Source organism: Acipenser ruthenus, chromosome 15, assembly GCF_902713425.1.
Source record: "Acipenser ruthenus chromosome 15, fAciRut3.2 maternal haplotype, whole genome shotgun sequence".
NCBI classification, from domain to species: domain Eukaryota; kingdom Metazoa; phylum Chordata; class Actinopteri; order Acipenseriformes; family Acipenseridae; genus Acipenser; species Acipenser ruthenus.
Window position 1 is genome coordinate 14079229 of NC_081203.1, and position 25153 is coordinate 14104381.

At 42.9% G+C, this 25153-nt stretch overlaps 2 protein-coding genes across 4 annotated transcripts in view; one reads left to right on the forward strand and one right to left on the reverse strand.

Annotated features, from left to right (window-relative positions):
* Positions 1-25153, reverse strand: part of LOC117973974 (pappalysin-1-like) — a 202280-nt gene that overhangs the window by 104882 nt on the left and 72245 nt on the right. For all 3 annotated transcript variants that reach the window (XM_058987187.1, XM_058987186.1, XM_058987185.1), the window contains 2 exons: positions 2287-2415; positions 1756-1847 (listed from right to left, as the gene is read on the reverse strand). In XM_058987187.1, the coding sequence (XP_058843170.1) occupies positions 1756-1847; positions 2287-2415 (221 nt within the window). The remainder of the gene's footprint in view (positions 1-1755; positions 1848-2286; positions 2416-25153) is intronic.
* LOC131697547 (zinc finger and SCAN domain-containing protein 29-like) lies at positions 5474-10429 on the forward strand. The gene is made up of 2 exons (XM_058987188.1): positions 5474-6447; positions 10285-10429. The coding sequence occupies exons 1-2, from the start codon at positions 5511-5513 to the stop codon at positions 10302-10304; spliced, it is 957 nt and encodes a 318-aa protein (XP_058843171.1). The 5' UTR covers positions 5474-5510; the 3' UTR covers positions 10305-10429.

Consider the following 25153-nt stretch of genomic DNA (forward strand, 5'->3'; position numbering starts at 1 on the left):
TGTGGTTTGAATGCAAACGCGCCCTAGAAGATCGTGATCGAAACTTATCCAGATTACCACAAGATGATGAAAGTAAAAACATAATTGACTAATCTGCCTCTAGATCTTATAAAGGAGCCTTACGGAGTCGAGCAAGATGAATATGATAAAGTCCACTCAAATACGAACTGGAAGCAAGGGTAAAAACAAAGTTCTGTTATCTCTACGGCAAATGACACAACAGTGCCCCCACAAACTGCCAATACAGACCATACGGATAAAAACACCACAATGACTACACGACAAACACGCCACTGTATATCCTTTTTGTACAAACATTCATTTAAAGTTAAGATACAGACTCACTGGATAAGCACTATGAAGAACCAGTTTTTAGCATTGCCAATATAACACATTGGGTTTTATTTCTTACAGGTTATCAGCTATTTTTATTTATTTATTTTTTAAACAGTACTTGTTTTCAGCAGCTGGGTTTATTGATTGATCCATCTCATTGCAGACACAAGGAATGCCACTATCATGAAAGGGATGACAGCAGAGTGGTGTTGTTAGTGAACAAGACTGTGAATCACCTTGAACGTGGCTTTCTGGAAGAAGCCTGCACTGGCTTGTGTAGGACTTTAGGCTGTAAAAAACAGAAATCAGATTTTGCTGGAAAAAACTCCTATGGGGTACTGCATACTAAAAGACAAAAATATGATTGTATGAATACATCTTTGTATATTACAATAAAGTATGGCAGGCTATGCATAAAAGTTAAGCTGTTAAGACGACATAAATACATGTTACAAAACCTGTTTTAAAACTATAAATAAAAGAAAAAAGTGATTTGAAAATTACTCCGAGGCATCAAAACCTTGCCTTTGAAATCTGGGCCGGGTTTCAAAATGTGCAACAGTAACTGACTCGCTAGAAACAAAGCAGCCTGCTCTGCTGCAGCTTCCAGTGTAGGAAAGGAAAAAATAAGTGAACGGCATCTGTCCCGAAGTGCCCGTCCTGGGAATATGAAAGATCCTGGCACTCAGCCTGTATGAATTAACAGGGCTTCCACTGCAGAGCAGCGTGTTGCTACAAAAGAGAGATGGACATGGAGAAAGGTATGAGATCTGTCACACATGCTGGCAGTGATGGATCACACGCACACAAAGAGATGGTGTAAAACTGACAGATCGCTGGATAGGGAGCTTTGACAGGCACTCCAGGGACCATTGCATCCATCTTAATTAATAAGAACAATATCACAACACTGCAGCCGACACCTCTGGGATCCAAGCAAATACGTGCTGGAAGCTGTGTGTCATCTAACCAGCTTTGTCCAGCTGAAATTCAAAGAGAATTGAATCTGAAAAGCCTGAAGGTCTTCTCATTCACCAGCCACCTCCCAGTCTGACTGCACTGGTCTGGGAGCCAGATAAAGGGATGGTGCCTACTTGATCTGTCCAGGCATTTGAACCAATCAAGAAGAATATGGCAGCTCTAACAGACTGCAACATAATTAGCACATACTAAATGCTTTGCATTGCTACACCTAGGAACTACAATAGTTTGCATCCTACAACACTAAGGATCTGGTTTGAAATTGAGGAGAACTGATCTGATGAGACAAATCCAATGAGAACCCAAATCATATAATAACCTCAACATGGTGACCTACAAACAGACATCTCCATGGTATCTCCTCTGTATTCTACACCCCTGCAAGCTCTAAGCCCTTGAATCCGCGTCGCTCTCCAGGGCTGCATGCTTGTGACGTACCGACACAGTTGAACCCTGGCTCTTTTCTACATTGTCTGGAGCAGCCATCTCCGTTGGCTTTGTTCATGTCATCACACTGCTCCCCCAGATGTCTGAAATAAAAAAAGAATTTGAAAAACGATGAAGTCAAGTGGGCAGAAGCGAATGCTTCTGTGAACAGGACTGTGACTTGCCGATGTTATGAATTCAGAAGAGACTTTGACAGGACGACCCGAAGCATAAACGATGGGAAATGAAAATAGCCAGTCAAAACTGATTGATGACAAGGGATATGTTAATGAAAATATTAAAATAATGACAATGATGCTGAAAAAGATATTGCAGGAATACATACAACAAAGCAGGAAACTATGGAAAGAAATGCGTTGTGCTTTAAACCCTACAGCCTGGTCAGTAACAGTTTAATACAGAACTCATGTACTCCCATTGTGGGGTTGATGTATAGCTATGGACAAGCACTTCATAAGAAATGTAGATAATATTGAACAGTTTGAAATTGCTCTGTGGATCTCCTGACTTCTCTAAAATTACCTCTGAATGCGTCCATCTCCACAGTAGGCAGATCCAAGCTGATGTGTGAGAGCTGGGGAGGGCTCACTCTCGGCTGACGTCAAGACAGAAAGCACTTGATATGTGTAGACCAAACCAGGCTCCACTTCCCTGGAAAAGAGAAACACAGGAATATAGAAATGTATGGCAATCAGTGTAATTATACTTAATGCTCAAATGGAATCAAATACCAACCATAGTGCTATTTGTTCATTAAAAGCCTTTAAATTTTTCAATGCTATTTTCTTCTTTTGAAGATTTTTGGTTCCCTTTGAAAATCTTCCACCAATTGCCAGTATGAGTGATTGCTGAATTCAGAGCATGTGTTGGGTGTGTGCAGCCGTTTCTGTGAGACCTCTGATAGGGTTATTGGAGGCAGGTGATACAGTGGAATAATGGCTTCAGGCTAATCATATGCAACAGTGTTTAAAATTAGTTTTGAGATTCTCCAGCCTAGCGCCCTGGATGCAGGCTCACGGGAAATCTTTGTAGAGGCACCTGGGGGAATTCAAGTCTACATGGCCATCTAATAACCAGAAGCATTGTTTTGGGATGTGGACACCTTTCCTCTTTAAACAGGACAGGGAAGCTGGCATGCTGCACAAACCTACTCTTTTAAACATTGTTACTTCTGTCATCCCTGTAGGGTTCAGACAGTCCAAAGCCAAGACAAGAACCTTTACTAATGTAATAATATTCATTCATCTTTTCATATTCGGTGGGGTTCTTTATACCCCAAGAGACTGAAGGGACTGAACTGCTCAGATCCACAAGTCAGAGGTCCCAGTCACTCATTCTCTCTGTATTTCTAATCAGAAGCCTGAGCCGATTATCCCAGGGAGAGCTTCTCTCACTAGACTGCCTTGGTCAGTAGTGTGGGTACTGGGCACAGACCCAAAGGCAGTCCCCTTTGGCACGGTTTCATACAGGGCATGCAGACAAAGTTCCCAGACATACACACAGGGCCTCTAAAGTGCCTAAATAACCCACAGCTGGAGACTGCACAGCACAAGCAAGGCAGACACTGAAGAAGGCATTAGTTGCAGCATGACTTTCTTATAGTAGTCCCTTATATACTCCAGGCACCCAGCTTCTCCCAGGAATGGCTATGGATACTACCATAAATCAGGAATTGAGCAACAGCTTATTTGTAACTGCTTTGTTTCAAAAGGACCAACAATTCACTGCCTGCAATCCTAGGACATGCATGCATGTTTCACAGTAGGCGTGACCATTCTTTAAATCTTTTTAAAAAAACGTCAATAAAAAAAGCTAGCCTCTTCTCTTACCTGCGATATACAGACAGTTACTGTATGTACAAGTGACTGTGTCTCTCACACAAAGTGCTCAAAAGACACTTGGTATGCCAACATAAAAAAAACATATACCCCACAAAAAAGATTCTCTTTCAAGTATTCATAATCCATATGTGCTAATAGATATTTCACTATATCTAAAAATTATCATCTCATGAAGGAAATCAGACTGAACTCTGCATAAGTCATATGGAAAACTAGTGTAAGATGCATATATACTGCATACCTAATGTAAAATGCAAATATTTAACAAGTGTCCTTGTGCATGACTACCTCTTTCCCTCATGGGTTAAACATCCAAACCTTTTGAGCGGTACCTGCAACATACATGTTATGCATTTCATAGAGCCGCCAGCCTTCCTATCTCCTGCACGGCTCCTCTCCACCCTCATACATGTCATGCATTTCATAGAGCCTCCAGCCTTCCTATCTCCTACACAGAGCTGGCTCCTCTCCATCCTCATACATGTCATGCATTTCATAGAGCCTCCAGCCTTCCTATCTCCTGCACGGCTCCTCTCCACCCTCATACATGTCATGCATTTCATAGAGCCTCCAGCCTTCCTATCTCCTACACAGAGCTGGCTACTCTCCACCCTCATACATGTCATGCATTTCATAGAGCCTCCAGCCTTCCTATCTCCTACACAGAGCTGGCTCCTCTCCATCCTCATACATGTCATGCATTTCATAGAGCCGCCAACCTTCCTATGTCCTGCACGGCTCCTCTCCACCCTCATACATGTGCTGCGTATCAATCACAGACTGACAACTGGCTTCCGTCAAGCTGAGGCAACCAAGAGCCTTGACGAATGGATATCATCTGTCATTCCGCAAGAAACCATTGTGGGTAAAACAACTCAGTCACCCACAGTTTTAATACCATCTTCATTAGATGTCTCAGTTCCATGTGAGTGGAAGTAGGCAATAGAGAAGTTTGGCATGCTTATTGAACAGAACACCATCAACTTTACTGGCTTAAACAGGATATTGTATATATGTGTTTGTTTTCAACTAGGGAGTCATGATATAACTTAAGAAGGTCCCAGTAGGGCTAAATACAAAATGCAGATGGCTACACACAGGATTCTATACAAACACAACATAATGTAGAGCATTAGATAAAACCTTCACAATTATGATATTGTTCAACTGCACTGCATATTATTGCATAATGTTGTATAAAACCCAAGTCTGGGTGGTCTTAACCCACTGCAGGGCACTGTTGCAGGCTCCAGAGCAAACAGGCTTCAGCATCTCCTCAGTTACTTTGAGGTGCATTGTGATGAGTCAAAGGGGTTTCGGTCTGTAATTCAGCCTCCCGACAGTAGAAGGTATCAAACCGACTCGGGACTTCCCTTACCAAGATCTCGTGACCATGACGAAAGTCATCTTTATGAGGGGCGGCACCTTGGTGAGGGGCGGAAGTACGAGTATGTAAATTCCAGCCACTGGAGTCACGTGAGGTTCAAGGACACCTGTCAGTTGGAATTGGTGTTCCACTGACTACCGGGGCGGGGCTTTGCATACTAAAGGGAACGTGCTACTGTGTCCGGGGTTGGTCCCACGAAGTGTAGGCGGAGGAAAGGCTGGAGGGAGAGAATCAGTGCCGGGTTCTTGTTGTTTTTATTTTTCACGGTCGGAAGCTTTACTCACGTTGTTCTCTTGGTTTTGATTCTTTTTCTTTTGTTTTATTCAGCACATCACGAAGAGGACTAGGAAGCTTCCGATCCTTTTGTTTTGTTTCTCCAGCACGCCCTCCCTCACATCCTTCTTTTGTTTGTTTTTTTTTCGTGTAAATATTAATAAAGAAAAACTTTTTACACGTAAAGTACTGTCTGGAAATTCCATTATTACTCACACGCCTCACACGTGGTGTCAGAGTGGGATATGGATCCAGCTACAGTCTTGGCAATGTTTAGGGAGCAGGAGGAGAAACGAGAGGAGAGGGAGATACGGCGCCAGGAACAGCTCGCCCAGTTCTTTGGACAGCTGGTGGAGAAAATGTCGACACCAGCATCGGAAACAGCGGTTGCCCGGATGTTTGCAACACAACCGAAGTTACAAAAGATGACTCCGGAAGATGATCCCGAGGCTTTTCTGGTCACCTTTGAGAGAGTGGCAGAAGCAGCAGGGTGGCCCAAGGAACACTGGGCCATGAAACTGGCACCTTGCTTGACAGGGGAAGCTCAAGCAGCGTATAGGGCATTAATGGCCACAGAGGCAGCGGATTATGCCAAAGTAAAAGAAGCTATTCTCTCACGCCTCGGGATCACAGAAGAAACATACCGGCGCCGCTTCCGGGAATACCAGCTGTCCGAGGGGGTGCGGCCCCGGGTTGCGGGACAGTATCTCCTGGATCAATGCACCCGGTGGCTGCAACCAGAAGAACACACCCCCCAAGAACTGGTGCAGAAGATCGCGATAGAACAGTTCGCGTCTATTCTACCGCCAGGAAACCGGGAGTGGGTTAAACGGAATCAACCTACCACTCTCGAGAAAGCCATCATCCTGGCGGAGGCATATGAAGACGCAAACGAAGGCGCCGTCCCTGACCCCACTCCTGCCCCTAAGCCAACCCGGACCAACCAATCAATGAAGCCCAGAGGGGGTAACCAGACCTTTAGACCATGGAGGCCGAGGTTAGCCCCATCTTGGGCGAGAGGAAAACCCCCTAACCTGTCGGTCACTGACTCACAGGACAAACAAACTCCGTTGGTACCTTCTACCCCAGTGTGTTACAGGTGTAATGAGCCCGGACATATTGCCAGGGATTGTCCGATGATGGAGGTGGACCTGGCAAAAAGATCCTGGTCAGCGGTAACAGGTAGGAACATTGGGGAATGTCGGGAGGGCCCTTATCAATTAAGAGTACAGGTCGGGGATAAGAGTTCTTACGCATTTGCGGACTCTGGGTGTGCACAGACATTGATTCGACAAGCTCTCTTGGAGGGGGTAACCTGGGAGCCACAGGGTAAAGTGGCTATCTCCTGTATCCATGGAGAAACTCGGGTTTATCCCACCACTAAAGTTAAACTTACTGTTGATGGTTATTCAGCTTACGTTAAAGTGGCTGTAGCACAATGTTTGCCATACCCTGTTCTCCTGGGAAGAGACTGGCCGTTTTTTGATCGTATTTTAGGTCGGGAAATGGTCTTAGTTTCTACCAGGGGACAATCTAAGCAACGGGAGAAAACAATTGGCGAGATTTTCCCGTTGCAAACCGACCTGTTTAACCCTAAAATCCGCCCCAGAAAAACAAAAAGAGAGCGCCGGGTGGAAAAATATGAGGGAACTCTGAGACGACAAGGGGAGGTGTCTGACTCAAAAGTAAACCAATCTCTGAAACGGCAGGGTAAGGGAGTAGGTGTTCAGTGTGACCGGGGCTGCGAGGTTACTGATGTGGAAGGTCAAATAATACAAGATACTCCTCTCAGTGTACCTAGCCATTGGGACCGAGATATTGACCTGGGATATGAACAACAAAATGATCCCACGTTACAATACGCTTGGAAACGGGTTAGATATGTTGAGGGGAAGGATATGCAGGAAGGACAACCAGTGGTATTTCCGCATTTTTCTGTATCTGGGCACTTATTATATAGAATAACCCGGGCTCCCGGGACGGGACAGCTCGTAAAACAGTTATTGGTTCCTGGGCCTTTTCAGTCGGAAGTCATGAGATTAGCGCATGACATTCCATTTTCAGGTCATTTAGGAACTGAAAAGACCCAGGAACGAATTCTGGCCCGGTTTTTTTGGCCAGGGGTTTACGGTCTTGTGCGGAAGTATGTATCTGAGTGTCCAGAATGTCAATTAGCTGCCCCGAAGTTAGTTCGCCCCGCACCTCTGGTCCCACTGCCCATTATTGGAGTACCGTTTGAGAGGATTGGTGTAGATTTAGTAGGCCCTCTGGAGGGTGCAGACTCAGGGTATCGGTATATTTTGGTAGTAGTGGACTACGCAACACGATATCCAGAAGCTGTTCCCTTACGCTCTATGAATGCAGAAGTAGTAGCAAATGAATTGGTAAAAATATTCTCTAGGGTGGGAATCCCGAAAGAAATTCTCACTGATCAGGGCACTAATTTTATGTCTGGCTGTATTCAGCAATTATACAAATTATTAAAAATTCGTTCAATTAGAACCTCAGTTTTTCATCCTCAAACGGATGGGCTTGTTGAACGATTTAATCAGACTTTAAAAAGTATGTTGCGCCGCTTTGTAGATCAAGAAAAACGCAATTGGGCCAAGCTGCTTCCCTACTTACTTTTTGCAGTTCGTGAGGTACCACAATCTTCAACGGGATTTTCCCCGTTTGAGCTCTTGTACGGTCGGCAGCCGCGGGGTATCTTGGATCTCATAAAAGAAGGTTGGGAAGAACAGTCAAAAGAGTCTAAAAATGTAGTAAAATATGTGTTACAGTTACGCGATCGCTTAGAATTAGTCGGTCGATTGGCGCATGATAATCTCAAAGCGGCACAGCAGAAGCAGCAGCAATGCTACAATAAAAATGCAAGAATCAGGAACTTTCGGCCTGGGGACAAAGTGGTGTTGTTGCTTCCCTCATCGGAATCTAAGTTGTTTGCTAAATGGCAGGGTCCATTTGAGGTTATTCGAGCGATTGGAAAAGTAAATTATGAGATCCGACAGCCTGGGCGTCGGAAAGAAAATCAAATTTATCACGTTAATCTCCTCAAACCGTGGAAAGAACGGGAGGTCCATTTTATATTTCCTGCACAGGAGGGAGAGGACTTTGGACCCTCAATTGAGCCAGTGTCAGCAATTGAGGTCCCGATGGGGGAACAATTAACTCTTGATCAGCGCAGAGAGGTAAGCGATCTAATTAATATGTTTGCTGATGTGTTTTCTAACGTGCCTGGAAGAACGCATTTGATCGAACATGCTATTATCACTCCGCCAGGTCTAAGAGTCAGACAGAGACCGTATCGCATTCCAGAGAGTCGGAGAGATTCTGTTCGGAGGGAGGTGGAGTGTATGTTGAAACTTGGGGTAATTGAACCTTCCCGAAGCGAGTGGTGTAGCCCAATTGTACCAATAGACAAGCCAGATGGGTCACTACGGTTATGTATAGACTTTAGGAGGGTGAATGCTATCTCTAAGTTTGATGCATATCCCATGCCTCGAGTAGATGAACTCTTAGACAAGCTGGGGCGGGCCCGGTTTATTTCAACCTTGGACCTGACGAAAGGATACTGGCAGATTCCATTAACTAAAGCCTCTCGTGAGAAAACGGCATTTTCAACCCCAGAGGGTCTTTTTCAATTTCGCACTATGCCGTTCGGACTTCATGGAGCTCCTGCTACCTTCCAGAGACTGATGGACAGGGTATTACAACCTCATCGAGAGTACGCTGCTGCGTATATCGACGATGTAGTTATTTATAGTTCTTCCTGGAAAGAACATTTGAATAGATTAGAAGCCGTCTTACAGTCTCTGAGGAAAGCGGGTCTCACAGCGAACATGGCAAAGTGCGCTATTGGAAAAGAAGAAACTAAATATTTAGGTTTCATAATGGGTAAGGGTAGAGTGAAACCGCTGGTTTCAAAAGTCCAGGCTCTGTTGGATTCACCGGTACCTACCACGAAAACCCAGGTGAGATCATTGTTAGGGTTGGCCGGTTATTACCGCCGCTTTATTCCACACTTTTCCACTATAGCCGCCCCTCTCACTGATCTCACTAAAAAGAACGCTCCAAATAAAATTAAATGGAGTGCAGAGTGTCAGACGGCCTTTGAATCTATTAAAACTAATTTGAGTCAGGCCCCAGCATTAGTAAGCCCGGATTTCAGCCGAGAGTTCATCCTTCAGACAGATGCATCGCAGACTGGTCTGGGGGCGGTTCTGTCCCAGGAGAGAGATGGTATAGAACACCCGATATTATATATCAGTCGGAAGTTACTGTCCAGGGAACAGAGGTATTCAGTAGTAGAGAAGGAATGCCTGGCAGTAAAGTGGGCTATGGAGTCCTTAAAATACTATCTTCTGGGACGACCCTTTGTACTCATCACAGATCACGCCCCTTTAAAGTGGTTAGACACAATGAAGGATTCAAACGCTAGGATTACGCGGTGGTACCTGGCGCTCCAACCCTTCGCCTTTCAAATAAGGCATCGTGCGGGTAAGTTACACCAAAACGCTGATTTTTTTTCCCGGGAGGGGGGGAAAAAGGAGGGGTTAGAGGTTTCCGAGTGTTCCTTCGGCTCCACTCTGAGGGGTGGGATATGTGATGAGTCAAAGGGGTTTCGGTCTGTAATTCAGCCTCCCGACAGTAGAAGGTATCAAACCGACTCGGGACTTCCCTTACCAAGATCTCGTGACCATGACGAAAGTCATCTTTATGAGGGGCGGCACCTTGGTGAGGGGCGGAAGTACGAGTATGTAAATTCCAGCCACTGGAGTCACGTGAGGTTCAAGGACACCTGTCAGTTGGAATTGGTGTTCCACTGACTACCGGGGCGGGGCTTTGCATACTAAAGGGAACGTGCTACTGTGTCCGGGGTTGGTCCCACGAAGTGTAGGCGGAGGAAAGGCTGGAGGGAGAGAATCAGTGCCGGGTTCTTGTTGTTTTTATTTTTCACGGTCGGAAGCTTTACTCACGTTGTTCTCTTGGTTTTGATTCTTTTTCTTTTGTTTTATTCAGCACATCACGAAGAGGACTAGGAAGCTTCCGATCCTTTTGTTTTGTTTCTCCAGCACGCCCTCCCTCACATCCTTCTTTTGTTTGTTTTTTTTTTCGTGTAAATATTAATAAAGAAAAACTTTTTACACGTAAAGTACTGTCTGGAAATTCCATTATTACTCACACGCCTCACATGCATGGATACAAAACCACTGGTTATAGTCCTTCTAATACATGCCTGGGAACTGGTAAAACAAATAAAACATGTGATCTTTCAGTCAAGCTTATAACAGGTTGCTCCTGACAGAATGTAATTACGGTGTTACCCTAATTCTGTATTCATTTTGCTGTTTCCCATTGTGGCCGGGCGGAGGCCCTGCACATAAAATAGGAATGTTTCTGTTTTGTTTATTTTCGTTCAGGGGTTTTGTGTTTGTTTTAGGACATGCTACCTGCTGTGTTTGGTTGTGAGGGAAAGCAGCTGGGGATTGGCCAGCAACGGATCCTTGACCAGCAGGTGGGCGTGTCCCAGCGCCCCGTGATAAAAGTGGTCAGCTGACACACCTCAGGGTTACTGAAAAACCAAAGCACCAGCACCGTTCACACTACCTGGACAACGAACCTTTAAAAGCTCAAATCCTCGGATCAGCATGTGTTTAACTGGGACCGGAGCTCCATAAGGTGGCAAAACCACCAAACACTGTGTGTAACTGGGGTCAGGGTTTTAATTATTAATTAAACTTTTGTTTCTTTATTTTGTTTTTACAGTGTTTAATTTTGCCTTTTTGCATTTTCTGTTCCGTATCACCATTGTTATGGTTTCGTGCGTGGCCTATCAATGTTGGTAGAATCCCGAGGTCTTATGTTTTTGTGTAAATAAATCCAGTGTGTCTGAGTGGAGTGTCACCTCAGTGTCTCTCCCCGTCTGTCAGTGGATAACCCACAACCACCTATCACTTCCATGTTAATACTATACATTTACAATCCTGTTGTGTGGCTTTACCACACTTATATTTGATTTAGATCTATGCAAGTCCAGGTTCGGTTCATGGTACATGGACATGATACAATCGCAGAATGAAATACACCTGAAGACCAGAAACATTGGTTATTAACCTGGTTCACTTATAATAGTACACTCCTGACCATAATGACATGCTTTATGAGAAAACAACATACTTGACACCAAGTATACATTCTATCCAACCCCAAGACAGACACAGTGAGTTGAAATGAACACCATAGAAAATCTGTCAGCACCTGGAATCTGATTATGAAGATGAGGCTTACCCCATTCCCTCATGACAAAGCTTCTAAGAAATGAAAACCTAACTGAGGACTGAATCCTAAAGAAAAGGGAAGCTAATTAGGTTGGCAACAAACATCAATCAGTCTCATCTGCTACAGGGTTGCGAACTAGCCTTGTAAAATCATGTATGACTCTTATTCAACCATTTCCCTAATGAAACACTGCTGAAGGCTTCTACTGAGCATCCCACCAGGGGCGCAGAAGAAATCTCACTCTTGTGTTCTTGGAAAAGCAAGAGCCCTGCTTCTGTGGTGTGCTGCTGAAATCTCTTACACCATTGTCAGGTTCATACACTGGAGCACGGAGACGAAGTTCAGCTGTTTCAGGAGTTATTTACACAAAACAGATACTGAGCAGAGAAAATATAAGCTGTGCGCAGGTCGTAGCGGAAGGTCAGATGAATCTAGGCCATGGGATTTTCTGAACGCAACACACACGCAGCTTTCTAGGAATAAGTCTCACTGTTATTAGTCCTTAATTGTACATGCTACTCCACGGCAGCCTCTCTAAAACTGTGCTGCGGCTGCCCAGAGTTTCAATAAATGAACTACCCAAATGCAAGTTATTTGTTAAAGCCAGAGCCCATGAGCTACATTGGAAGGGTGCCCATGATGTTAACTGAGACACTGTACATAAGCACCACGTTGGAATGCTTGACAGCAAGCCTACAGGAGAATCCTGCTCAGTCATCTAGCACTGCTTTTAGCTTTTCTGTACTTCCTCTTTCTAATGCTGCTGCTGAATCAGGTACTATAATGAGCTAAGGAAGAGCAGAGGAATTATTTCTCTTTGAAAAACTTATCTACTAGTTTTTATTGGGCATTAGAAAACGATTCAGTACCATCAGCCAATCAGCTTCCAGCTCTAGCGGTCTCTAATAGACGGTAGATACCTACTGGAATGTCTCAGCACCAGCTGTGAATCAAATTCAAAATCAATCCGCGCAAGTGCTGGCTTTTTCTTTGTGACGCTGTATTTTTCAGCGTAGTTCACATGTATTGGACGTAAATACTAAACAAAGACACAATTGGTCCAAATTATCCACCAAAACCAGCCAATCAATACTTTGCATTGACAAAAGCAACCAATCCTGTACCTGCAACTGCTGAGAGCCAATCAGACTCAGCTCGACTGGAGCACAGGCACAGCATCTTTCAACAACAACAAAGCGAGACGCTGACAGTTAAGTAATATTGCTCCATACATATATAGATTCAGGAGAGAAAGGCTTGGCTGAAGGTAGAAACATGGGGAGTCATTTTAGAGTGGTATTTAATGAGCGATTGTATTGGTAGTTCAGACTCCATCGTACACGGACTGTTCAGTAATTGCTCCGTTAGCGCCCTCGCCTTCGGCTCAGGACGCATAACTCCTGTGACGGTCAACCATCACACGGTAGAGCCATCATCGAAGGTCTCTATCGCTTAAATATATATCTGGGAATCGGGATGGCAATTTATATCAAGTGGGAAAAAAGAACAGGAATAATGAATAAGATCATTATCTGAATTCTTCCTCGCTATCCCAGTAATAGCTAGTAATATTGTAAAGATGGAGGTTAGGGTAATACGTTTCAATAATTCAAAATGACTTGGTAATATCTTACGATTATGCAAATTGTAGTAACTGGAGAAGTACAACCTGGCTTTGACATGTTAAAATCATGCAACACAGAGTCTGCTTTTTGCACCCTTAGTGACAACACAGAACACATGCATGCAAAGTGATGAAGTCTCACACATCTTAGCTGCCATTTGAAACTAGTATTTGCTGCTTCTCACTTCTCCCCCACACTGCAGTTGTGCACAGTGGCCCCACTTTTCTATATCACAGAAGTGTAGATTTGAAAAGCAACATTTGATCAAATCTCCTAAAACTGTCAGCATATTCCAGCAGGTCAGGTTCCCATAGTTGTAAAAAAGACTTGCTTTCTGTTGACCTGAGTCGTGGGCTTCAACAAAACAGTATATGTTGCAAGATTGACAGAAGACAAAATGACAGAAATAAAAGGTCACTGAAACAATATGACTGGAAGCAGGAGATCCTTTGTGTGGAGCTTGTGGCTCTGAGTCGAAACCGTTTCTCTGATATATTTCATGCTCAATCATCTACAGATGCTGAACATTACCTTTTTAAAAAACATACCGCAGGACTAATGCTTAGTAACTTTTCAATGGCTCTGTTAAATACCAACATGAATCATGCTTTAAACAGTTCATGGGGGTATACAACTGATCTTAATGTCGCCACTACCTAAAAGGGAGTCTTATGACGATTAACACATCTTACAGTATGTTTTTTTTAGTGTATTTCTTTCAATAACATGTACATTTAAGGAATAGTTTATTGATTTGAAGGACAGTGGTATTACTATCCATCATTGTTAAGATTAATTGATCACATTTGAAATACTGCATTATCTGGGGTCCAAATTTAACGCTATGGTGCTAGTGTGGTCCAGTGGTTAAAGAAAAGGGCTTGTAACCAGGAGGTCCCCGGTTCAAATCCCACCTCAGCCACTGACTCATTGTGTGACCCTGAGCAAGTCACTTAACCACCTTGTGCTCCGTCTTTCGGGTGAGACGTAGTTGTATGTGACTCTGCAGCTGATGCATAGTTCACACACCCTAGTCTCTGTAAGTTGCCTTGGATAAAGGCGTCTGCTAAATAAACAAATAATAGATTCTAGCGCAAGGGTAGCTGATATGGCACCAGCAATATTACATTTTGGCATCAATAGACATGTTGAATTTTTTTTTTTATTCCTTAGCAACCTAGATGATGATAGCTTCTCATTGGGTCTGGACTACTCACACAACCCACCCACACTCATCCACATCCACAGGAGAGAAGGATTGTGTCGTGGGGGGGGGGGCTTGATTAGGGAGGGGCTTGATAATTTAGCACCAGTAGGCTCTCTGGTGCATAATTTTCAAAGCGATTTGCACCCCTGATTATATAGCAGTTGATTATCCTGAGCGTTCCTGAAATGTCTGGCTAGGTTCTCTGTGTTGACTCTCAACTTTGGAAATGTATGTATTCTTAATGGACCTCCTCAGCATTCCTGGTAAGACAGTGTGGAGTTCTTCTATACTGATTACATACATCTCCACTGCTAAAATAAAAGGAAGGCTAAGGCAGTTTTACACAGGAAAGGAATTTACACAAGGGGGTCAGCAGACCTGGCAGAGAGCCTCACACCATGGGGGCGACCCTTAGTGATGCTAAATAGAGGAACTACAACAGAACGTTAATTGCCTAAATGCAATGACACATGACACTCAAAGCCACATTCCCTAAAATCAGTGCAGTTCAAAAACACTGATCCCTTGAATTGTTTCATAACAAGGATTGCTTGCCACTCTCCAAAAGGGCTGTAATGAAAACCAGATGACATGCTTTCTTTAGTAGAATAAGTTTAGTTAGACCACGTTAGTCCCAGCCAATATCCCGATGTTACCTTTCAGCTCAGCCTGCCTTTGATCAAAGAAATACAAAAATGCACATTGTGTTTACAGGGCAACCCAGATTAGTTGAAAATGGGTCTGATTAAGGTCTTTCACGCTACACAAAGGACCTGGTTTGGATTCATTTATTATTTATTTATTATTATTATAATTATTTGTTTATTTAGCAGACACCTTTATCCAAGGCGACTCGCAGAGACTAGGGTGTGTGAACTATGCATCAGCTGCAGAGTCACTTACAACAACATCTCGGAAAGACGGAGCACAAGGAAGTTAAGTGACTTGCTCAGGGTCACACAGTGAGTCAGTGGCTGAGCCGGGGTTTGAACCTGGGACCTCCTGGTTACAAGCCCTTTTCTTTAACCACTGGACCACACAGTCTCATGTGAGGATGCCTTAAGAAGAGGCGGCAAAACAGAAGCAAGCATCACCAAAATGATTTGCAACAATGGCCATGTTTTCCATCAATGTGCTACTATTTGTCTTGGACCATTGCTGACAACACAGCAGCTTCAGAGGTCCAATACAAACACAATGCATTCAGTTGGGGCTTACAATGAGTTTTAAGATTTACAACAGGAAAGTCTATTTCTACCAGCTAGGTTTGAAAAGTGGGTTTTAGTTACATGCATAGTGCATGACTCCTCTTACAGAAGTAACCCTTTCTCCCTTAGCGTGGCAAAGCAAGCTGAGGAACAGCAAGTCCAGGAGAGAAGCACATTTTAATTGTTAGAACAATGTGTGGAATAGTTTTCATGTGCAATTATAGTGACTATAAAACACAATTACAGTAAATACTGTGCTGGGGATGCAGCTATAAACAGAATTTAGATATTTTATTTCTCAAGTAATCAAAGAAACTACAACATGATATCGCAAAAGTCTGACAGAAGCCATAATAGTAGTACAGTATTTCATTTTTAGATTTTGAAATACCACTTATCAGTTTTTCATTAGTATAAGGAAAACTACAAAGCAGTATGAAATTGAATATGTTAACGTAAGATTATTCAGCAGGTTTCACTTGACTTTATGAAGCAAAATGTATTAATTCTAAAGGGCGATACAAAACATTTGGTAATAGCTGTAAGTTTGGAGCAATTGTATTTTCAGCAAAAAAAAAAAAACCCCAAAAAGAAGAGTTTTGAAACATTGGGGGAGGGGGAGGATGAAAACGTCCGGTTCACTTTTGAACAAAAAAAAGATGTTAAGCCAGGGTGACCCAGACAATGTGTGAATACATCCGTGTCAGAGAGGCAGCAGCGGCTCTGGTTTAAATCATTAGACTCTCACCATTACAAAACTGTCACTTCAATGGAAAGAGACTTCAGAAGGAACCCTGATCCAAGGGAAGACTGTGACAGATGTTAAAAGCTCAAAGTTATATTTGAAAATAACCTTTAAGCATTAAGTACACTAGTGTGTGTAAAACTTTTTTTATTGAATTTTTTAACTATCAATATTTTCACATGTGAGGTACATGAAATGAAATCAGAAGCACTGCTAGGTAATGAATGAATGAATCAGACAGCAATTTCGTATCCTACAGTAACAGCTCATGTGCTTCAGTTCCACTGGGTCTAAAAGAGCAGTTCTGCCACTCGAGTGGCCTCAAAGCATCTAAACTGACAAGACGAGTGTGTCAGCGGCTTACTGTCCTTCGGCTCTGTCAAACACGCTTTGTTCCAACCAGTAAAACTAAACTGCGGCTCAGTTGAATTGGAGACAGACCCTCACAGTGATTACCAACAGCTGTTAACACTGACCCACCTCACCATAAGAACCAGAGCAATGCAATGTGCCCCGGATGGGCAGCACAGTGGGTGAATGCACAAGTCTTTGCCCTCTGGAGGTCTGCATTCCATCCAGCTTTGGTCAAAATGGCTTGGTGGTCTCAGTGTGGAGTAGTGGTTAGGACTCTTGACCGGAGGGTCATGGGTTCAATCCCAGGTGGGGGACACTGCTGCTGTACCCTTGAGCAAGGTACTTTACCTAGATTGCTCCAGTAAAAACCCAACTGTATAAATGGGTAATTGTATGTAAAAAATAATGTGATATCTGTATAATGTAACAAATGTATAATGTGAAATAATGTGATATCTTGTAACAATTGTAAGTTGCCCTGGATAAGGGCGTCTGCTAAGAAATAAACAATAATAACTTAGCACCTCACAAATCGTGCAGGCCCTTCAGAACGATTTTCACGAACCACTTATTTGTAGGCAATATGAAAAACACAGACCAAAGACAGGACAAGCATTTAGACTAAGGTGACTGTGCCATGTGAAAAGCCTTGTCATCCGTGGATACATAACTAGCAGCATGTTTCATGCAATGCCCCTTGTGGGCTGCTATAGGACCCTGTTTTTATACTTAAGGGCTAATCGATATAGTTCCCTCACCTCTTGTGACAGCCTATTCTCAATGAAACCACACTGCTGAAAGCACAGTGCCATAAAGTGAAGGACACCATTGTCCACCTGCAGGGATGAGCCTCATTCTCCAGTTCCAGCTCTCATTCCCAGCAGTTACAAAAGACGCAGTTCAGGGTCACAGAGCATATCCCTGAATGATCCAGAGCAATCTGTATTACCATTGTGGCCACACAGTCCCCTTTCGTAGCTCCTCTGCATTTCACAATACAAACTCACAGCCGCATGTGAGCCGTGGGCTGCTGGGGTTACTTAGGGCTACAGCATTGTGTGTGTCCAACTGTCACAGATCTTTATGATGAGGTTTCCCAGCGAACATTCAAAATATCCACAAGGAAGCTCTCCACTTTGTCTGGTCTGCAATCTACTACAAATTCTAGGGTTTGAAATGGCCATTTCCCTTTCTGTTTACAAAGATTTGGCTAACTTTCTTTTACCATGCTAAGGTTTTACATGTTACTTCCTTCCCCTAAAAAAACCAACAAGGATTGTATTAAAGTGAATCTTAAAGTTTATCTAAAGTATGGTAAAAAAAAAATTAGAGGTGGCAGAATTTATATTGTAAAGAAATTACATTTAAATTTGCTCAACATCGTATTTTTTTCATTCATAGGAATGGTGCCATTATTTATATTTACATTATTTTGCAATGTTTTGTAAAAGGACTGTTTTTAAGCCCATTTTGATGAATTCAATAAAGCCTGCAGTACAGGAAACCTATCTGAGTGTTTAAGAGAGTTTTTATTAGTTTAAACTCCATCGAACACAAGATATTGTTTCTAAAAAAACATCCTGGAAAAACCAAAACAAAAATACAAGCTGGGCATTTTTCTTCTCTACAAAAAGTTATACAATCAAAATGCCATTTCACAGAAGTACACTCACCTAACACCTTTCCCAAACAAAAGAGTTTGCTCTTCATTATACAGATGGCCACTCCCCAGTTAGCACTCAATTACATAATTGGGGAATGGCCATACCTGTGATTGATATAACCCCATCCCTGCCAGCACTTATTTACATAAGCAGGGCTTTGCCTTGCCACAGGCCCCTTGCTGCCTTGGGACCCCATGCATTTGCATGGGTTGCATGAGCCTAAAACTGCTACTGCCCCAAGGGAAAACATCTTTGTTGTGAATGAAAGGCTCATGCAACTACAAATCGCTGTATGGTATAAGAACACTGGCTAAAAAGAAAATACATCAATTGATTGTGTCAAGTAAAAATATTCTGTTGTCAGAAGTAGTTACTTAAAAAGATACTTGAGTTTTGAAACGGGACGCCGTGTCACACAAACTTTCCACACTACACGATTTTAGACTTGCTGATGGGACAGGACTGCCACATGTCGTTATTCCACGAGTGCTCTGAAATGAGCCCTATACTGACATTAAAAAGTATAAATCGGGTAGGAAAAAAGCACTCCAAAAAGTACTCCAAACCCTCCCAACATCCATATCTGGTATTGTTTATTAAGAACATATTGGAGTGGTTTTGAGTGCCTATCGTTTGCATGAGGAGAAACCAGAACGGTGCAGCGCTCATTAGTAATGCCATATGAAGGACTACACCCTCTTTAATCTTCTATCAATACGGAGAGCAATAACCAAGACTTCAAACACTTTATCCAACAATGGTTAGGCAAATGTCAAAATAATGGTAGGTTAATAGCAATCACATCTTCAATATACTTTGTCTACCTAAAAAAATAAGTTTAACAACTTCAGAGGCCCCAGTCATACTCACTGCCTCTGTGACACTAACGGACTGGCATAACTTTGAGTTTTTCTTAATAATCGCTGCTGGAGTCTGTCATCTATTTTGATATGCTTCAAACTTGAATGTGCCGGGCTACTGTGCTGCGGTGCTTTAAAACTCAAATAAAAGTGGAGCGAACAGTATGATGTGATATGGCTGATATTTAATAAAGATGTGTGTATTTTAAAGTCAACGTGTGCAGTTGTTAAACTACAGGAATGTGGGTGCGCGGAACTCTCCATACAGGAAGGACACTTGGCCACCCAGTGTTGGGGTGTATTCATTGACAGTCAATGACAGAAAAGCCTATTTGAAGGTAATCACCCGTATGCATGTCAAGTTAAGTACTTCCTGATGAAATATGCAGGGTTTACAGTGAAGAATTTGTTTATCGGGTAGAGGAATGTGACAACTCTGCTAATCACTGTAACCTGATGATGGGAGCAGCCTGACCATTCAGGAACACATTGCCCTGCACTTGACAGCAAACACCGCTGAAAACTTCAAAACAGATATCCTCCTGTCGTTTCTCACAATGTGCAGCTGGTGTGCAGCTGGTAATACCTTTTGCTGCTAGTTTCTGGGTTTCACATGCTCATGCATTGGGGTAATATTCATGTCTCTTGTAAAAGTACCAGAACACTGATACTTGAAATGACCAAAAGGGTGCTCTATATCCAGGTATTGTTTTTCACAGTCACTAACTGGTTATATATATTTTCTACATGTGCCCACAGTACCTATTGTAAACCAAAATGATTCATTCTTCAAGGTCCTGTTTACATTTTAGTTCTGCACTAGAAGCCAAAACTACAGAGTAAGTTCAAATAGTGCACACAGCTTCCCCCAATACAGTTTATTTAGCAGCTGTCAGTGGAGCAGGAAATACTGTAAGTGTGTGCCGTATCCAAGCTGGACAATGCATTCCACTTGCCAGAGTATAGCTGCAGCAAGTTTGTTAAAACTTTACATCAGAATACAAAATCTGGATACAACTGGCATTGGCAGCCCAGTTATATTCAAACAGTCCACAGTGACAGAGTTCATTAGAAACACCAAAATAATAGCAAACAGTCCACTGGTTAGGCAGGTAAGACACAAACAAGGTCACTCAATTGCTGTATAAGCTTTTATCTTATAAACCATGCTGGCGACAGTGGTCATCACCCTGAATGAAAATGCTTTATTTATTTATCTGTCAGTTGGATTGGAAGTCTCTAAAGTGTGAAAAAGAGCCAAAGGTGATTGTACCCAAAGGGAAAAGAACCAACTCTTGGTAAAATGGCTCTGCCACTGCTGAGATATTTCCCTGGCAGTTGTGCAGGGGGTGCAGCAGAGGCACACTGGCAGCCCCTGCTCCTGGGCCTCGACTAACTGGAGGAAAGGGAGGACACTGCATTCTCCCAGCGACTGGAGGAAATTGAGGACACTGCAGTCTCCCAGCGACTGGAGGAAATTGAGGACACTGCAGTCTCCCAGCGACTGGAGGAAATTGAGGACACTGCAGTCTCCCAGTGACTGGAGGAAAGGGAGGACACTGCAGTCTCCCAGTACACATAGGGATTGGGGGGCAGTATCAGTTCCCAGTTACTGACTCAATAAATCACATGATCAAGTTTTGACCAATGACAACCACGTTCATTTCACTTCTAACTTTCACTTCTAGCTGGATTTGAACCCTGACCCTGGCTCCTCACAATTCCATTATTCTATAAGCAACATTTCAATTTCCTGAAGATGGATTTTTGCAGCTATTATAGATAGATAGATAGATAGATAGATAGATAGATAGATAGATAGAGATATTCCATTATGATGACATCTATTTTGGCTCTGGTCTTTTGATGAAAAGGGAGTATAAAAACATGTAAGCTTATCTGGTATGCTTTCTTAATTGGTATCTATTGTTTTTAAAAGAAAGTATACAAGGTGGTCTATGAGCAAGCAGGCATTTTTGCTTCCAAAGAGCCTGGGGCCTGCTTCATTAAAGCAGGCTGAATCGCAGTCACAGGCACCTTGCAGATTCAAATGTTTTGACTGAAATTTGCGACAGCCAGACAGTAACCGCAAGTAGCAATTTTCATCACAGATCCTGTTTCAGGACATACCCTGCCGCTCATGCAACTAGCTGGCTGTTGATATGGCAGAGAAATCAGAAGGGAAAGAGTATTCAGGGGCCATTAAATCCTGATGCATATACAGAATTACTGATTGCCAAGAAGGGAGATAACTAATATTAGGGTGGTCATGTGTATTTTTAGATTTAAACAGAAACATACTTATTATAGAGCTGTATGAGTAGTCTGTTTGATAAAAACAGCAGAAAAATAACATTGATTTTATTTTGGTATAGTCCAAACTCAGTGAATAGGACTGAAACACCATCTTTTCTTTTCTATCTTGTAAAACCTCGGAGGAAGGTGGATGCAGATGCAGATGCAGTAACCCAGACTGAAATGCAATTTTCTTTTCATTCTCAATGCAGAATAAAAAAAAGCAACACTGGAAACTCAAGTCTTTGTGTCATCATCGTTAAAAACAAAACACAACGCAGAGTTCAGAGGTCAACAGGGTGAACAAAGTAGAACTGTTACAACTGGTGCCGTGGCAGACGGCCGCTGTTACTGCATCCTGCCGCTGCTGTGAACTGCATTGGATCCACAGACTGGGGAGGATCCACTGGACTTTGTAGTAGCATAGAGGAAGTTGCTGTATATTTAAGTACACTTTCTGTTTTTATTTTATTTTCCTATGTTGTTTTAAACATGAATGAGCAAGAGTGTAATGGTGGTAGGAGTAGCACTAATGTGAGTGGGGGGAAGGGAAGAGGAGTTATTTTACTCTATGTGCCTCCACTAGAACAGGCTGATGACACAAGTTGATTCCACTCCTGTTCAAGTTGCTGGTGGAAGGGGGCGGGTTCCACTCCATACTCCGCTCCGCCTCCGCATTTTATCCCTTCGGTGTCAATTGAGGGTTCCTCATCTTGCAGATTAGTATTTAGTCGTAAGGATCCATCGACACAGCAGTTTAGTCAGCTTATAAAACATATTGGGGTTGAATTTCGGGAGTCCATCAAGGCAAGTTTAGCCTTCAGTTCTGTCACTGAGTCCACACCTGGTTTAGTTTTTAAGTCAACCCACTGCTGATTCTCCTGTTCAGTGTAGTTCGACCATGACTGATGCTTCCAAGTTAAATAAGATCTTGAGATCTAACGTTAAGGAGCCTCCTTATTTTAGAGGAGATGGCTCCGAGAAGTACTCTGTACAAGGATGGGAGGAAATAATGAGAGTCTACCTCCGGAAGAAGGGCTACACAAGGCATGAGCTGATTCAGGAGTTGGTGAGCAGACTTGTGGGGAAGGCTAGAGATGTGGTCAAAGTTTGGCTGCGCAATAATCCTCTGTTAAACAGCTCTCATGATTCTGATGCTGTTTTTAACATCTTGAGACAGCATTTTAGTGAATCAATTTACTCAAGCATGCCGTTGGCAGACTTTTATACTACCAAGCCAAAACAAAATGATGGACTGTTAGATTTATTGGATTAGGCTCAACAAGGCAGCAGAGGTGACTGAACAGTGTCTTAGAAGCCAGAGGAAAACAATGAATAATCAAAGTCTGGAAGTTGCTGTCATGTTCATTAGCAATTGTACGGACATAGAATTGGCTTATGTTTATAAACGCAAGTCTCTGAGTAAATGGACAGCCTGTGGAGGTGCAAGAGAGGTTAGAGGATTTTCACAGGGAGCGTAAAGCTGCTTCTAAAACTCTGTCCCAACACACTTTGACTACTACTGACCACAATCAGGTGAGGGTGGGTCCTTCTGTTCCTGAATGTAAACAACCTCATGTTTTGTTGTCTCCGGAACAAGCGTGTGAGTCGGATCGTGCTCTGTCTGAGGGAAATACTCTTGATAGAGTCATAGGCATGCTTGAACGTGCCTTGGGACACAAAATCAGGGTGTGCGGAACTGTCACCCCTCACGTGAGCAAAATTTCAGTCAAGCTAGGTGCTTAGCTGGTGATAGTTTAGTTTGTAGTATTTGTAAGTGAGGAACATACTACCACTTCACATTGTGGCGCAAATAGACTGTGCTTTAAATGCCATTGCTCTGGACACAGACGTGCAAGTTGCCCCAAACACACGGGTTTGCAGAATCAGGCTCCTGTGCAAGCTGATCAGACACAGGTTAAGGGAAACTAGGAAGCCTCCATTTAGAGGAGAGCAATGGCAGTCTTCATGTTAATTCCTCCACTCTTGATGTTGATTTGGAATCTGTGTATTCTTATTATTGTGAGACACTCCCGAAAGGTAACAAGGTTGTTTTTACAGAATACCAAAAGAACTAATCAGAATGACAGCCTATTTTACACTACTGTGAAGGTTCAGGACTCATTGGAGTTACAAGCTATGCTAGATAGTGGATCTATGGCCACAAACCTGAGTGCAGGTGTTGTGCCTTGACTTAGGGAGGCAGGGTTGATTGGCAATGGTTTTTTAGCTGCTTCAAATGTTGTTCTGGTAGGATGTGGTGGGAAGCAAACAAGCCCTCTTGGGATGTGTGAACTTGACATGGAAGTGTATGGCTTTATGGTCAGTGTGCCCATTTTAATTGTTGAAGGACAAGTTGATCAGCTCATTTCCGGTACTGATGTTGTTAAATCTCTGATTAGACAGTTCAAGAGTAATGAGTGGTATTGGAGAGTGATAGGGAAACCTGACGCTGCAGAGCCGAATGACAATAGCCAATTTCTACGTATTTAGCAAGCTTGTGGAATTAACTAAGCGCTACGAGAGTATCTTTTCAAGACACCAGTTAGATTGTGGCGAGGCACACGACTTTTGTCACCGAATTCGATTAATTGATGATCGTCCTTTTTGGTTGCCATATTGTAGATTGTCTCCAGCTCAATCCCAAAAATTGAAAGAAACTTTGGATGAGATGGAAGAGAAAGAGATAAATCAGGAAGTCTTGTAGTGAATATGCTTCACCATTAGTGATTTGCGAATATGTACTGAATATGTACTTATTCGCAAATGTACCGAATATGTACTGACTTTAGATGGCTCAGTGCTCGTACTGCCTCACCAAGCTGATGTTCTTGCTTCCCCTGGAGGGAATGTTTAGTCAACATCACTACCATTGCTATGTCAAAATATAAAAATGTTGCTGGGTATTGCAGTACAATTCAGCTAATTGCTGTACCAATACAATGGCCCAAGTGCTACATCAATGCTACTTGCATTTGCCCCTGAAGATCATTTGGAACGAAGCATCAGAGTACTTGCCGGCTATGTCCTCTGGCATAATACTGTTATACCTTGTGTGCTAATTGCTACTTAAGAGGAGACGTACAACGCTATATTTTTTTTACTTAAAATAAAAGGGGGGTAGAATGGGTGCTGATCTGAGTTTTGTGGAACAAGATATTGTTGACCTTGACATATATTGAAGCTTTCCTTGCAGAAGTCATTCAGGAGAGCAGACAATAATTCGGTCCCATTCCTGACAGTGGAAGGTCAGCCGCAGTCTGCACTCCCCTCTGAAGGTATGTACTCAGAGGCAAATGTTTTATATTCAAAAAATAGTTCAAATTACAGCTTGGTATTCTATTGGCAGAATCTGTGAGTGTCTGCTCCAGACATCCTCAGCGACGAGATAAAAGGCCAACAGTCCTTAAATGTTGTATTGCCGTGACTCTCAGAGGTTTAAAAGAAGTCTCGTCCCTGTGCATTCTAGGGAGGTGTCTTCATGAAGTGTCATAGTCTGGTACATCCTCCCAATTTACAGGCTCACTGCAAATTAAAATCCTACCCTAACTAGTACTAGAGGACACCATTAAGAGGACGTAATGTACATTTGCAATTGACCCAGTGCTCCATTTTAATATATACTGTACTATGACTAAAACTAACCCATCA

What these genes read in the sequence shown, in the direction of transcription:
- LOC131697547 (XM_058987188.1), top strand. Translation starts at nt 5,511, where the DNA reads ATGGATCCAGCTACAGTCTTGGCAATGTTTAGGGAGCAGGAGGAGAAA. An exon ending in ATCCTGGTCAGCGGTAACAG is followed by an intron (nt 6,448 to 10,284) that starts GTAGGAACATTG and finishes TGTTTTATTCAG; the next exon opens with CACATCACGAAGAGGACTAG.